We start from the raw sequence: 15,642 nt of genomic DNA, 5'->3' as shown, positions 1-15,642 counted from the left end.
GTAGGTAGAAAAACCTAGAATTGAAATTTCGGGTTCATTGGACTGCGTTCTTGTGCTTCTTAAGCTTTGGATGAGGAAGAAGACTCTCCCACTCAGCGATTACGAAAGTGAAGGAATCAAGTCTGGCCTATCATCTCCAGACCGCTGTACACATTGCTATATTTCTGAAAGTCATGTTCACAATCCCGAACTCTAAAATAACTTGTTTTTTTGGCCAGGCGCGGTGGCTCGCGCCTGTAATCCCAACACTTTGGGAGGCCCAGGCGGGAGGATCGCTTTAGCCCAGGAGTTTGAGAGGAGGCTGGGCAACGTGGCAAGACCCTGTCTCTAAAAAAAAAAAAAAAAAAAAAATTAGCCAGACATCATGGTCCCAGCTGCTCGGGAGGCTGAGGTGGGAGGATCACCTGAGCCCAGGAGGTCAAGGCTGCAGTGAGGTGTATTACAGCCACTGCACTCCAGTCCAGCCTAGGCGACAGAGCAAGACCCTGTCTCTAAATAAATAAATAACCTTTTTTTCCTTGGTTCATCAGGGACCAGAGGAAGACCGAGAGGCAGAATCCGAGTTAACAGTAACACAGTTGAAGGAATTGCGCAAGCAGCAGCAAATATTGTTGGAGAAGAAGATGCTAGGAGAAGACTCAGATGAAGGAGAGGAAATGGATACCTCTGAAAGGAAGATAAATGCTGGTAGCCAAGATGATGAGATGGGTTGCACCTGGGGAATGGGTAAGAAATTAAAATTGCTGCCGGAGGTTAATATTTTAAGTTCATTACAAGTGGTACCCTTAAATGTTTTTTTAAGTCATACAGCTTTTCATGGCTCCTTGAGATAGATAGGGCAAACACAATTTGCACATGAGGTAACCAAAACCCAGAGAGATTCATTAACTTTACTGATGTAAAGAAATTGACTTATAGGCACTTTGGATTTTTTAAAAATTTATTTTTAATGCACTCTCTTGTTCAAAACTTGTCCTAAGCATAAAATTATTATTTTTACAATTCTAAAATTTTATATTTATTAAGTACTGACCTTGTGCTATGTGATTATCATTGGAGGGGATGGAACTCTATTCAATCAAATAAATGGGATGTTATTCAATATAGGATATTCTCTTGAATTTTTTGTACTTTGTGAAGATATCCTGAAATGTGGAATATCTAATCAGATAAAGCTGGTCCCTTAGCCAAAATAATAAACTTTCTTTAACACCAGATATTTTAGAAAATGGATATTCAGGAGATGGGAGTATGAAAAGGTAGAAGATGGCATTAATATATAGTTGGGAAGACAGGAAAAATTATGAAATTACTTGTGCTAAGTGCCAAACAAAAGCTAGAAACCATAAGTATGCTAGAGTGAAAGTTTGGAGAAGAGAGAACAGTCACTGGGGACTTAGACCTGTGTTGTCTGATATGGTAGCCACTAGCCACATGTGGTTACTGAGCACTTGCAGTGTGGCTAGTCGCAATTGATGTGTGCTGTAAATGCAAAATACACACTGAATTTCAAAGACTTAGTCTGAAAAAAAGAATGTAAAATATCTCTTTCATGATATTTTTATATTGATAACGTTGAAATGACAATGATTTTACCTGTTTCCTTTTAATTTTTTAATGTGGCTAATAGAAAATTTAAGATGACACATACAGCTGTCATTATATTTCTGTTGGACAGCACTGACTTAGATCTTTGGGAAACTTAATTTTTTTTATTTTAGTAGAGATGGGGTTTCACCATATTGGCCAGGCTGGTCTTGAACTCCTGACCTTGTGATCCACCCCCCCCCCCCACCCACCCCCCCTTGGCCTCCCAAAGTGTTGAGATTACAGGCGTGAGCCATTGCACTCCACAGGGAAGCTTTATAAGCATAAGGATTTTGAGCTGGAACTTGAAGGAAAGGAAAAGCCTTATGAAGCTGAGTATTGGGATTGGTATTCAGGGTAGGGATTGATGATTTTAAGGAAGTTGTGAGTAGACCAGTCTATTTGGCAGATATAAGAAGTATTAGGAAATTATATTGGGAACGAAAGTTAGATATGAGTGTGAGAGAACAAGAATGCCAGGCTGAGGAGCTCAAATTTTTTTTCCACAATGTGGTAGGTAATTTTACTTTTAAAATATAATGTTGGAGAAAGAAAAATTAAGGTGCCATGAAAACAAGTTTTGACTTGTCACACAATTTAGAAAACCTGAATATGCTCATACTAGTGGTTTTGTGGTGGTTGTTCCACCCCCTGTCCCTGCAAGTATTTATTATTTTTCATCACAGATAAACTATATCTTTTTTTTTTTTTTTTTTTTTGGGAGACGGTCTCACTGTGTTGCTTGGGTTGGAGTGCAGGTAGCGCGATCTTGGCTCACTACAACCTCTTCCTCCCAGGTTCTCCTGCCTCAGCCTCCCGAGTAGCTGGGATTACAGACACCCACCACTATGCCCAGCTAATTTTTTTTGTATTTTTAGTAGAGATGGGGTTTCACCATGTTGGCCAAGCTGGTCTTGAACTCCTGACCTTGTGATCCACCTGCCTTGGCCTCCCAAAGTGCTGGGATTACAGGCATGAGCCACTGCGCCCAGCCTAAACTATATCTTTATGCAGCCTGAGAGAATAGTGGGTATCATTCAAATAGTCTCTTCTCATGTCTGATTATCTTTTCTTTCTTTCCCATATCCTGTAGGAGAAGATGCAGTAGAGGATGATGCTGAAGAGAACCCTATTGTCTTAGAGTTTCAGCAGGAAAGGGAGGCCTTTTATATAAAGGATCCCAAAAAGGCTCTCCAAGGCTTTTTTGACCGAGAAGGTATGTGAACAGATTCTGACCCTACCACTAAAACATATCCAGAGCAGTGTGGTTTTCTAGAGCTTCAGTTTGAGCTTTATACTAAGATATGCTATAATTTTATTGCTGTCCTTCTTGTTCACTTTTTACTCTTGTGGTCAGTTGCTTTAGGTTTATTTTGAAAATTATTCCTCATTAGTATGGTAGAGGGGAAAAAAATCATAAAAATCTTGTTAGTCTTTCTTCTTATCTTAAAAAAAGGAAATACTTTTTCCTGACTCATCTCATTCTTCTCAAAAGATCCTGGACTTTGGTGGTGGGGAAATTGAGCCAACTTCCTGTAGTTTTTTAATTCCGAATTCACCTGATCTTTTGTAATTCCTAACATAGGTTTTGACTTTATATTATATGATTTAAAATTTTTTTTCCATAGAGGATTGTTTTGGTAGGAATACTTTGAGAGAATATCTATGTATATGTATGTATATCTATATATTTTATATGTATATATAAATAATATATGAAATAGCTGTGCACTTAATATCTGTGCTTCTAAAAACCAGGCAACTGTGTTAAAATAACCACTAAAGTCTACAACTTATAAAAGTGAAACGTACTATACAATGAACAGAGCTATGTATGGAGAATTGGTTACTTTGATCTGAGTTTGTTTCTTTCTCTGCCTCAGACTTACTCTAATTTTATTATCAGACAATAATCCCTAGGAATGAGAAGTGAAATGCATTGAAATTTATTATTCAATGTGGTATGGGAACTTGTTCTTTTTTTTTTTTTTGAGACGGAGTCTCGCTCTGTTGCCCAGGCTAGAGTGCAGTGGCGCGATCTCGCCTCACTGCAAGCTCCGCCTCCCGGGTTCACGCCATTCTCCTGTCTCAGCCTCCCGAGTAGCTGGGACTACAGGCGCCCGCCACCACGCCCGGCTAATTTTTTTGTATTTTTAGTAGAGACGGGGTTTCACTGTGTTAGCCAGGATGGTCTCGATCTCCTGACCTGGTGATCCGCCCGTCTCGGCCTCCCAAGGTGCTGGGATTACAGGCGTGAGCCACCGCGCCCGGCCAGAACTTGTTCTTTTTTTGAGACAGGGTCTCACTCTGTCGCCCAGGCCAGAGTGCAATGGCGCAATCTTGGCTCACTGCAACCTTGACCTCCTGGGTTTAAGCTATGCTCCGGCCTTAGCCCCGGTAGTAGCTGGGACAAAAGGCACGTACCATCATGCCCGGCTAATTTTTGTATGTTTTGTAGAGATGGGGTTTTGCCATGTTGCACAGACTGGTTTTGCGCTCCTTAACTCAAGCTGTCATCCCGCCTCAGCCTCCCAAAGTGTTAGGATTACAGTCGTGAGCCACTGCTAGGAACGTGTTCGTATTTAACGTTTGTTCTCATTTATCATTGTATCAACTAGTAATTTTTGGATTCTATTAAAATTGTTTTGTCTGTCTTTCTCCCACAGGAGAAGAATTAGAATATGAATTTGATGAACAGGGACATAGCACTTGGCTCTGCAGGGTGAGGTATGTTCTTTTCTTATTAATGTTCTTTTCTGGAAAATGGCCAATTTCAGGTTTAATGTATGGTTATAGATAACAACCCAAAGAGCAACTTTCATCTAAGTTTAAGCTATTTCTAAATTTGAGCCTTTATCGTTTAGTAACCCTTATATTATTGGAGAGTGGGGTGGGATGGGTAAGAAATAGAAAGAAAATATTTTAAATCCAACATTGGAAAGATAGAACAAGATGGATTCAAAGACTGAAAGGCCATCTAAAAAAAAATGACTATTATCATAGCATAGTAGTTGTTTTCGTGAGAATTGGAGCTTAATGCTGTGCTATAATTCCCACCAAATCAATGAAGATTACCTGTGGATGATTCAACTGGAAAACAACTGGTGGCTGAGGCCATTCACTCAGGAAAGAAAAAAGAAGCAATGATCCAGTGCTCACTGGAAGCTTGTCGGATTCTTGACACTTTGGGATTGCTTCGGCAGGAAGCAGGTCAGTATATAGGAGCCCTTTTTTTCTAGATTTAAAAAAAGGAAAATTCAACACAAACGCTAATAAAACTTCTTTATGGGGGGAAAATATAAATTGTACAGAATTTTTTGAAGTGAAAAGAAAAAGATTCTCAATACCCTAAGGTAGCCACTGTTTATATTCTCCCAGACATTTTCTATGCATATATAGATGTGTGCTGAGACCTAGATCCTTTAACAAAAAACACTCATACACAAATGTAGTCATGTTAATTACAATCTTTTGTGACTTACTTTTTTAACATAAGAATGTATCATGGATGTTGTTATTATTATTTTTGAGATGGAGTCTCACTCTGTCACCCAGGCTGGAGTGCAACAGCATGATCTCGGCTCACTGCAACCTCCATCTCCCAGGTTCAAGCCATCCTCCTGCCTCAGCTTCCCTAGTAGCTGGGACTATAGGTGTGCACCACCCTGCACAACTAATTTTTGTATTTATTTATTTATTTTGAGATGGAGTTTCGCTCTTGTTGCCCAGGCTAGAGTGCAATGGCGCAATCTCGCCTCACTGCAACCTCTGCCTCCCGGCTTCAAGCGATTCTCCTGCCTCAGACTCCCAAGTAGCTGGGATTACAGGCATGCGCCACCATGCCTGGCTAATTTTGTATTTTTAGTAGAGACGGGGTTTCTCCATGTTGGTCAGGCTGGTCTCGAACTCCCAGCCTCAGGTGATCCACCTGCCTCGGCCTCCCAAAGTGCTGGGATTACAGGCATGAGCCACCGCGCCTGGCCAATTTTTGTATTTTTGATAGAGACCAGGTTTCACCGTGTTGACCAGGCTGGTCTCGAACTCCTGACCTCAGGTGATCCACCCGCCTTGGCCTCCCAAAGTGCTGGGATTACAGGCATGAGCCACTGCGCCTGGCCATATCATGAATATTACATCAATACATTAATATGTATCAATACATTAATTGTGTATTTTGCTTGTTTTTTTTTTAAAAGTCTGAGTAGATCATCATTTATTAATAAGGCTTATATTATATTTTTATTATTGCAAAGTAACTTATGTCTGGTTCAAAACTACCAAAAGGCTTATAATAAAATATACTTGTTCCTTGCCCTACCCATCCTCAGTCTTCTTCCCTAAAGGCTTTCAGTTTTTTCAGTTATTTATTCTGGCATTTAAAAACACCTGTATTTCTTGGCCGGGCGCAGTTGCTCACGCCTGTAATCCCAACACTTTGGGAGGCCAAGGCAGGCGGATCATGAGGTCAGGAGATCGAGACCATCCTGGCTAACACGGTGAAACCCTGTCTCTACCAAAACTACAAAAAAAAAAAAATCAGTTGGGTGTGGTGGCAGGTGCCTGTAGTCCCGGCCACTTGGGAGGCTGAGTCAGGAGAATGGCATGAACCCAGGAGGCAGAGTTTTCAGTGAGCCGAGATCGCGCCACTGCACTGCAGCCTGGGTGACAGAGCAAGACTCTGTCTCAAAAATAAATAATTAATTAAATTAAAAAAAAAAAACAACAAACACCTGTATTTCTTTTCTTTTCTTTCTTTTTTTTTTTTTTTTGAGATGGAGTCTCACTCTGTCACCCAGACTGGAGTGCAGTGGCATGATCTTGGCTCACTGCAACCTCTGCTTCTCGGGTTCAAGCGATTCTTCTGCCTGAGCCTCCTGAGTAGCTGGGACTATAGGTGCGTGCACCACACCCAGCTAATTTTTGTATTTTTAGTAGAGACAGGGTTTTACCATATTGGCCAGGCTGGTCTCGAACTCCTGACCTCATGATCCGCCTGCCTTGGCCTCCCAAAGTGCTGGGATTACAGGCGTGAGCCACTGCGCCCAGCCTAAAAACACCTGTATTTCTAAGAACAAGAGTATGCTGTTATATTTTTAGTCACTTATTTTAGACGTTATCTGTCGACTCTGCTAAATTAGTATTTAGTATTTACGTGATTATGCTTATGCAAATATTAGTTATAACTGAGCAGTTTTATTTCTTTTTGTTTTTCCTAAGGGTAATAATTGCGTTTGCTTTTCATGTCTTTGGGGCTTTGTATTTCTTGCTCATTCCTCCCACACCTTTCAGTAGCCTCACCACATCAAACAACTTAATGATTAAGTAATTTATCAGTTCTGATTTTTTTTGGAGACACTTTTTCTGAAGAGCACTATTTTTCTTTCAGGGCTTATTGCTCTGCAGATCTGCTACAGAACTGTCACCTGGGACTTAACTTTCCTATCATCCTTCAGATTTCTTTGTCCTTTCTCCAGGGTTGACTTTTCTGTTTCTTGATTCTCATATTCTCATATTTCTTGGTTTATTTCCTTGCACAGTAGTACATCCTTCTGTACTTTTAGCAGATTAAAAAGCTGGTACAACACTAGAGGGCATGGGTGATGATAGTCTTCAATGAATTTCACATCTTCCCTTTTCTTGGTCTACTTTCTTGTTTTGGTGGACATCCTCTAGTAGATTTCAGAGAAAGAGTGTATAGGAAATAAATTTTATTAATCCTTCTCTTCTGAAAATATAATTATTGTAGCTTCACTCCTGATTAATAGTTTGGCTGGGAATACAATTCTAAGTTGGAAACAATTTTTCTTATTTTACATTCAATGTTGCTTTTGAGAAATCCTAAACTGTTCAGATTTTGATCCTATTGTATGTCATCTTTTTTTTCCGCCTTGCCAGAGTTTGTAAGAGTTTCCCTTTGTTCTAAAGGTTCTAAAACTTAACTATGAAGTACTTTTCTGTAGGTCTATTTTTCTGGGTACTTGTTGGATCCTTTTGATCTAGAAATCTTGGCTGTTCAGGAAGTTTTCTGCAATTATGTCATTAATTGTTTCATCCCTCTGTTTTCTATGGAATTTTATTATTCAGACATTGGACCTCTTGGACAGACCATTTAAGTTTTTTTTCTTCTTTTTTTCATCTGTGTGTCTTTTCCTTCTGTCTGAGAGATTTCTGCACCTTTATCTTTCTGTCTTCTCTATTTTGCCATCAAGGTTTTAATTTCTTTCTCTTTTTTTAAAGTTTTTAAAATCAGGCAGTCTTTCATGCCAGAGAAGACTCAGAGACTCCAAGGTTTTAATTTCTGAAAGTTCCATTTTTGGTTTTTGAATTGTCCTTTTTAAAACATAATATCCTCTTGTTTCATGGGTTGTAAATATCTCCTCTCTGTTTTCTCCATGTTATTTTTCTTTTTATGTGGTTTCCGTTCTGTGTGTTAAAGGCTTTTCTTAGGTGTCATGTAATTCTTCATTGTAGTTTTTTTATTTGGGGATGAAAAAGGTGATTGACAGTTTGGAATATATAGGTGGGGTTTCTGCATGGAATATATAGGTGGGGTTTGTTGACTTTGAGCAGTACTATTGAATGATGTGGGTGGGCCTTTTGTTGGGGAACCCTTGATTTAAGTATCCTTTTGGTTTTCCTCGTCTATGAGCGAGATTCCCCAGAGAGTGCTCTTCCAATCTCCTGCCTGAAACGAAAGGACTGGCTGCCAGCATTCCTAGAGCTAAGTGGTAGAAGGTGGCTGAGTGGCTTCTCATTCAGCTGTTTTCAGGACAGTACTATTTTTAGATTATAGTGCCCATGCCTTGAACTTTACTAGTCAACTCGTAATCCAAAGACTTTCTGTTTTACCCTTTCCAGAGATTAACCTCTGGATTTCTACTGCAGATGGAAAGGAGATGAGTAGGCAGGGAGGAAGATCTGTTTCTCAACCAGTTTTTACTTAGTCCTCCATAACCTTACTATCCATCCCCAGTTGCAGATCCATTTGAGGATTCTGCAGTGTAATCACTTTGGCTCTCAGCTTTCCCCACTGTTTAGGATTTATCTTTTTAAATTCTGCTAAGTTAGTTTCTACTCATCTGTCTACTTTCTAATTTTCTAAAATTTGGGTCTTTATGGATTTCTTTCTTTCTTTCTCTCTCTCTTTTCTTTCTTTCTTTCTTTTTCTTTTCCTCCTTTCCCTCCCTTCTCTTTTTTCCTTTCCTTTCCCTTACTTTCCCTTCCTCCCTCCCTCCCTCCCTCCCTTTCTTCCTTCCTTCCTTCCTTCCTTCTTTCCTTCCTCCCTTCCTTCCTTCTCTTTCCTCTATGCTGCCCAGATTGGAGTGCAGTGGTCTGATCACAGCTCACTGCAGCATCAACTTCCGGGGCTCAAGCGATCCTCCCGCCTCAGCCTCCTGAGTAGCTGGGACTACAGGTGCACACCACCATGCCCAGCTACTTTTTTTAGATTTATTTTTAGTAAAGGCAAGGTCTTGCTATGTTGCCCAGGCTTGGGTACATCTCTTTACTATGGTTTATTAGGATTTAGGGAAAGAGGGAAATTAGATATGTGTGTTTAATGTACCATCTTAACCTGGAAATTAGGCTTATATTAATAAGGACTATTTTCCTTGCAAATAATAGAAGTCCAATTCAAACTAGCTTAGGGGAAAGGTCATTGGCTGCAGAAGCTGGGAAGAATAGCTCAGGATGAAGGAACAGGAATGAAGGAACAACTGCATGAACCAGAACCTCAAGTTCTGAAACCATAACTTAGTACTACTGAAGTAGACTCAGCATCACCAGGACATATACAAGTTGTGTGTGTGTGTGTGTGTTTCTGTGAGTGAGTCTGTCTCACGAGTGCATTTTTAAACTTTGCAGACAGATTCTTACCCTGTGCTGAAAAGCTGATTGCTTACAGCCGTGAACTTACAGTCCCTCACTTTAATAACCTCATTGTAAAGAGAGCCTCTTTGCCCCATCTCTAAATATAAATATGAGGGAAAGAGTCTTACTGATTTGGCTTTGGTCCTATGACTATCCCTAAACCAGATAAAATGGGGGAGGAATTTTCTAGGGGAAAGAGGTACTTTTATCAGAACAAAGGGAGTAGAATGTTGTAGGGTGAACAAAAAAGTAATAGCTGTCATAGTTTCTTATTGATGGACTCTACATATTCACTGTTGTAAATACTATTGCATTGATATTTATAGAATAAATTCCTAGAAGTGGAATTGCTGGATCAATGCATTTTTAATGGCAGATGTTGTAGGCTTGACCATCAAAAAGGTTGTATCAATGTACATTCCCACCAATTATTAATCTTTTTATGTTTTTCTAGTCTAATAGATGAGAAGTATCTAATTTTTAAATTTGTACTTTATTTTTTTTTAAAGTAGCATATTTAAAAATATTTATTGTATTTTTCTGTGAACTGCTTTCATTATCCTTTTTCAAATTTTCTTTTGGGTTATTGTCCTTTTTCTCATTTTTCATTTTCCTTTTTTCCTCATTGATTTTTTTTTTTTTTTTTTTGAGATAGAGTTTCACTCTTGTCACCCAGGCTGGAGTGCAGTGGCGCTTTCTCGGCTCACTGCAACCTCTACCTCCCAGGTTCAAGCAATTCTCCTGCCTTAGCCTCCTGAGTAGCTGGGATTACAGGCACCCGCCACTATGCCCATCTAATTTTTGTATTTTTAGTAGAGATGGGGTTTCACCATGTTGGTGAGGCTGGTCTTGACCTCAGGCGATCCATCCCCCTTCAGCCTCCCAAAGTGCTGGGATTACCATGCCTGGCCATCCTCATTGATTTTTAAAAGCCGTTTGCTCATTAAATAAATTAACTATTTGCTTTAATGAAAAATTATTTAATAAGAAATTGTGGAAAAATATACATAACAGAAAAGTGTACCATTTTAAGCATTTTAAGAGTATCACTCAGTGGCATTAAGTACATTCACAATATTATGGAACCATCAACACTGTTCATTTTGGAACTTTTTTATCATTCCATACTGAAATTCGGTATCTGTTAAACACTAACTTCATTCTCCCTCCTTCCGAGCCTCTGGCAACCACCATTCTACTTTTCTGTCTCTATGAATTTGACTACTTTAGGTACCTCACATAATGCAGTAAGTGTCCTTTTATATATGGCTTATTTCACTTAGTATAACGTCTTCAAGGTTTAGCCCTTTGTTTTTATACATAGTTTGGCAACTTGTAGAACCTCTCTTTCAGTAGTTGATGGTGACATTTTAAGCTCCTTGCCTACTTGCCTTCTTTCTTTTTCTTTTCTTTTTTAAAAACTTATTTATTCATCATTTTACCTACCTCTAGTATCTCGGAAAAGGAAAGCCAAGAACTGGGAAGATGAAGACTTTTATGATAGTGATGATGACACATTTCTTGATAGGACTGGCCTGATTGAGAAGAAGCGTCTGAACAGAATGAAGAAGGCTGGCAAGATTGATGAGAAGCCAGAGACCTTTGAATCATTGGCAAGTTTTATTTATGGAAGTAGCTGTGGTATTTAATAGTTTAATTTTTAATAACATAATGTATTATTTAAATATGTTTTATGATAATTTTTAAAGTAGTAGCATTGAAATCTGATACTGAAGTATAACTTTTGTGGTCTGTTAATTTAATGGTAACAGACAACTAGTCTTATCCAAGTTGTTTGAAAAAAATATGGCTTGCTGCTAGATCCTTTCCTTCAGGATATTGATCCATTAATTAACATTCTTTGGATATGATATTACCTCTCTCAAAAGGAAAGGAAAAAGTTCCAAGTTAGGGCGTTCTGAGGTGAAATTGACTTTAGCCTTCTGGCAGTCAAGAGAAGTCAAAGGAATTTTGAAGAATGTGGTATGGTAATATGTAGTCTGAAACAGTATGTTCTTCAGGAAATTATCACAAGGTGACATGTGTTAATGGGTAGGTAACAGACAATAATAGGTAGGTAATAGGCTACCTATTTGACTAGAAAAAAACATAAGATTAATAATGCAGAGCTTGACCAGAATATGGAGAAGTAGACTCTCAACTGGTGGGAATGTACAATACAACCTTTTAAGTGATCAATCCTACGACATCTGTCAATATTAAAAATGCATTGATTCAGCAATTGCACTTCAAGGAATTTCTTACAGGTATTAATTTATAGTAGGATTCAGAGCTTAAAACATTACCCAACATCTATCCTTTTGATTTATGCGAAAACAAATGCCTTGAGCTCTTTCTTCTGAGTAAAATAAAGTCCAAGTTATTCATTCTGTTTAATTCTGTGTTTTTTAATTCAGAAATAAATTAAATTTGGATTTAACACATAAAAAGTGTTAACTCCTGGCTGGGCATGGTGGCTCATGCCTGTAATCCCAGCACATTGGGGGGCTGAGGCCGGTGGATCACCTGAGGTCAGGAGTTCGAGACCCACCTGACCAATGTGGTGAAACCCCACCTCTACTAAAAAAAAAAAAAATACAAAAATTAGACAGGCATGGTGGTGTGTGCCTGTAGTCCTAGCTACTCTGGAGGCTGAGATAGGAGAATTGCTTGAATGCAGGAGGCAGAGGTTGCAGTGAGTCGAGATCATGCCATTGCACTCCAGCCTGGGCGACAGTGCGAGACTCCGTCTCAAAAAAAAAAAAAACAACTGTTAACTCTGGCCAGGTGTGGTGGCTCACACCTGTAATCCTAGCACTTTGAGAGGCTGAGGCAGGCTGATCATGAGGTCAAGAGATTGAGACCATCCTGGCCAACATGGTGAAACCCTGTCTCTACTAAAAATACAAAAAGTAGGTGGGTGTGGTGGTGCACACCTGTAGTCCCAGCTACTTGGGAGGCTGAGGCAGGAGAATCGCTTGAACCCGGGAGTCGGAGGTGGCAGTGAGCCGAGATTGCACCACTGCACTCTACCCTGGCAACAGAATGAGGCTCCATCTCAAAAAAAAAAAAAAAAAAAAGTGTTAACTCCATAAGTAGCAGTTTAACTGGACTTTTGAATTAATCTTCTTAAAACTTCTAGTAAGAATAATTAAAACAGGAGGATGATAAGGAAACAGTTTGAAAGAAGAAAAACTTTCTAACCCTGTTGATTTGGGTGTTACAGGTTGCAAAATTAAATGATGCTGAAAGGGAACTTTCTGAAATTTCTGAGAGATTGAAAGCCTCAAGCCAAGGTAAGTTTTTCATCAAATATTTATTAATATACCATATATAGTGCTCTATGCTAGGCACTGGGGCTACATTAGTTAATAAGAAATACCATACAGAATATGGAGCCTTTTAAAGGAGCAACATACCATTTTAGAACTAGAAAGAACATTATAAATCATTTGGTTTAACCTCTTTATTTAATAGTTGAGGGGAATGAAGCCCATTGAGACAAAATGACTTCCCAAGGTCTCATGGCTATAACCTGTTCCTTATTCCTATTACTAGTGATGTCCTCTGTCCGGTTTTATGTTAGTGACTTTTATATGGAAACTTTGGCTGAATTTTAAAATATTCAGGATCATCTTTCTAAACATGTGTTATTCTTTTCTTGGACAGTTCTATCAGAGTCTCCATCTCAGGATTCTTTAGATGCGTTCATGTCAGAAATAAAATCAGGCAGTACATTAGATGGTGTGTCCCGGAAGAAACTTCACCTGAGAACTTTTGAACTGAGGAAAGAACAACAGAGACTTAAAGGGTTAATAAAAATTGTAAAGCCAGCAGAGATTCCAGAACTAAAAAAGTAAGTCTTAGTTATATTTGGAATTCTAAATAAGTATGGTAGCATAGATAACATTTTCAATTATCGCTTTATCTTCTTAAATAATCATTATATAATACAAATGTAATGCAAGGAACCCTTTAAAGCACAGAAAGCAGTGGTTTCATAGAGTAACTAAAAACCTGTTTCATATTTGTGAAATATAGACTGATAGAGGATTTTCTGAGAAAACTATATTGATTTCTGATTCATTGGAAGGTTCTGAAGTTTTTTTACTTAATCTTTTAGTGTAGAATAAACTCCTTTAAAAAGCATCATGCACAAAAAGCTAATTTATCTAATATAAAAAGACCTCTGAGGCTGGGCGTAGTGGCTTATACCTGTAATCCTAGAACTTTGGGACGTTGAAGCAGGCAGATCACTTTCAAGACCAGCCTGGGTGATATGGCACAACCCTATCTCTACAAAAAATAAAAACATTAGCCAGCCATGTTGGAACACACCTGTGGTCCCAGCTACTTGGGAAGCTGAGGTAGGAGGATCGCTTGAGCCCAGGAGTTCGAGGCTACAGTGAGCTGTGATCGTGCCATTGCACTCCAGCATGGGTGACAGAGGAAGTTCCTGTCTCAAAAAAAAAAAATTAAATTATTAATAAAAAGACCTCTGAATGATAAGTAGACAGCCAACCACCCAGGAGAAAAATGAGTAAAGGATGTCTACTCACAGGCCACAGGAAAAGAAATACAAATAGCATCTTTTATACAAAGATGCTCAACTTCATGATCATAAGAGAAATACAAATACTACAACCTAATACCTTTTTTTTTTTTTTTTTGAGATAGGGTCTCACTGTGTCACCCAGGCTGGAGTGCAGTGGCACAGTGACAGCTCACTGCAGCCTTGACCTCCTGGGATCAAGTGATCCTCCTGCCTCAGCCTCCCAAGTAGCTGGGACCACACGCATGCCCCACCATACCTGGCTAATTTTTAATTTTTTGTAGAGATGGGGTCTTGCCATGTTGCCCAAGCTGGTCTTGAACTCCTGGCCTCAAGGGATCTGCCCACCTCAGCCTCCCAAAGTGCTGGGATTACAGGTGTGAGCCACCACACCTGGTCTTAATAGCATTTTTATATATGAATTTGATGAAGATTAATTATGATTTTATACTGTGCTGATGAGGCTGACAAAAAGGCACTTTCTTATATTGCTCATTGAAGGACAAATTAGTACATTCTCTATACAAGACAAATTGGCAGTCTCTATCCTGATTACAAATGCACATGCCCTTTGATCTATTTCATTTCTAGGAATTTGTCCCTCACATACTTAGGAAATGATGTACAGCATTGTTTATATTAATAGTAGTAAAAAATTAGAAATCCCCTAAATGTTTATGAAAGGGGATGGATTAAATAAATTGCGGCCAGGTGCGGTGGCTCACGCCTGTAATCCCAGCACTTTGGGAGGCTGAGTTGGGCGGATCACGAGGTCAGGAGATCGAGACCATCCTGGCTAACATGGTGAAACCCTGTCTCTACTAAAAATACAAAAAATTAGCCGGTTGTGGTGGCGGGTGCCTGTAGTCCCAGCTACTCGGGAGCCTGAGGCAGGAGAATGGCGTGAACCCAGAAGGTGGAGCTGGCAGTGAGCCGAGATTGCGCCACTGCACTCTAGCCTGGGCGACAGAGCGAGACTCCATCTCAAAAAAATAAATAAATAAAATAAATAAATTATGATATAGATATACAATAGAACACCATATAGCTGTTGAAAAAAAAAGGCAACTATATATAAGATACAGAAACACTATCAAGATAAGTAACAAAAGCAAGGTGCAGAACGGTGTGTATAACAGGCGCTGTCTGTAAAAAATGATGGTGGGGGAAGAATACATAGATAAGTAGGCCATGGTTATGTTTATAATATCTGTTTAGGTCGGGTTCCCTAAAAACAGACTGAATCGGAGATTCATCTGCAAGTGATTTATTAAGAGAGTGCTCTCAGGAGAAATCTGTATGGGAGTGAGGGAAGCAGGAGAGGGCAGGAGAAGAAGCTGGGCTAAGATATGGTTTCAGGAGAGCCTGAATGGCACCACAGATGCCATGGAGGCATGGGGCTTGGGTTTCGATACCCTGTCCCCCCAACCCTTCATTGGTCATAGGCTGCCGGTGACTAGGGGGTGGGAGGGGCTCGCAGCAATTCTGGGAAGGGTGCAGGTGTGAGCCTTTAGCAGCCGATGTCTGCAGTAGCTGTTTGGCCTGATAAAGGGAATCTGGGAGGGACAGCATCTGCTACTGTATCTCTGGAAAGATTTGTTAAAAATTAATAATATTGATTGCCAATGGGGAAG

The 15,642-nt window shown here is 39.5% G+C and overlaps 1 protein-coding gene across 1 annotated transcript in view; it reads left to right on the top strand.

Annotated features, from left to right (window-relative positions):
- Positions 1–15,642, top strand: part of SLC4A1AP (solute carrier family 4 member 1 adaptor protein) — a 31,491-nt gene that overhangs the window by 1,130 nt on the left and 14,719 nt on the right. The window contains exons 2-8 of the mRNA XM_004029024.5: positions 531–726; positions 2,681–2,803; positions 4,254–4,314; positions 4,658–4,797; positions 10,909–11,069; positions 12,683–12,752; positions 13,126–13,312. Of these exons, the coding sequence (XP_004029073.3) occupies positions 531–726; positions 2,681–2,803; positions 4,254–4,314; positions 4,658–4,797; positions 10,909–11,069; positions 12,683–12,752; positions 13,126–13,312 (938 nt within the window). The remainder of the gene's footprint in view (positions 1–530; positions 727–2,680; positions 2,804–4,253; positions 4,315–4,657; positions 4,798–10,908; positions 11,070–12,682; positions 12,753–13,125; positions 13,313–15,642) is intronic.

This window comes from Gorilla gorilla, chromosome 12 (genome assembly GCF_029281585.2).
Source record: "Gorilla gorilla gorilla isolate KB3781 chromosome 12, NHGRI_mGorGor1-v2.1_pri, whole genome shotgun sequence".
Classification (NCBI taxonomy): domain Eukaryota; kingdom Metazoa; phylum Chordata; class Mammalia; order Primates; family Hominidae; genus Gorilla; species Gorilla gorilla.
Note: the sequence above shows the minus strand (reverse complement) of the source record. Positions and strands in the feature narration are given on the sequence as shown.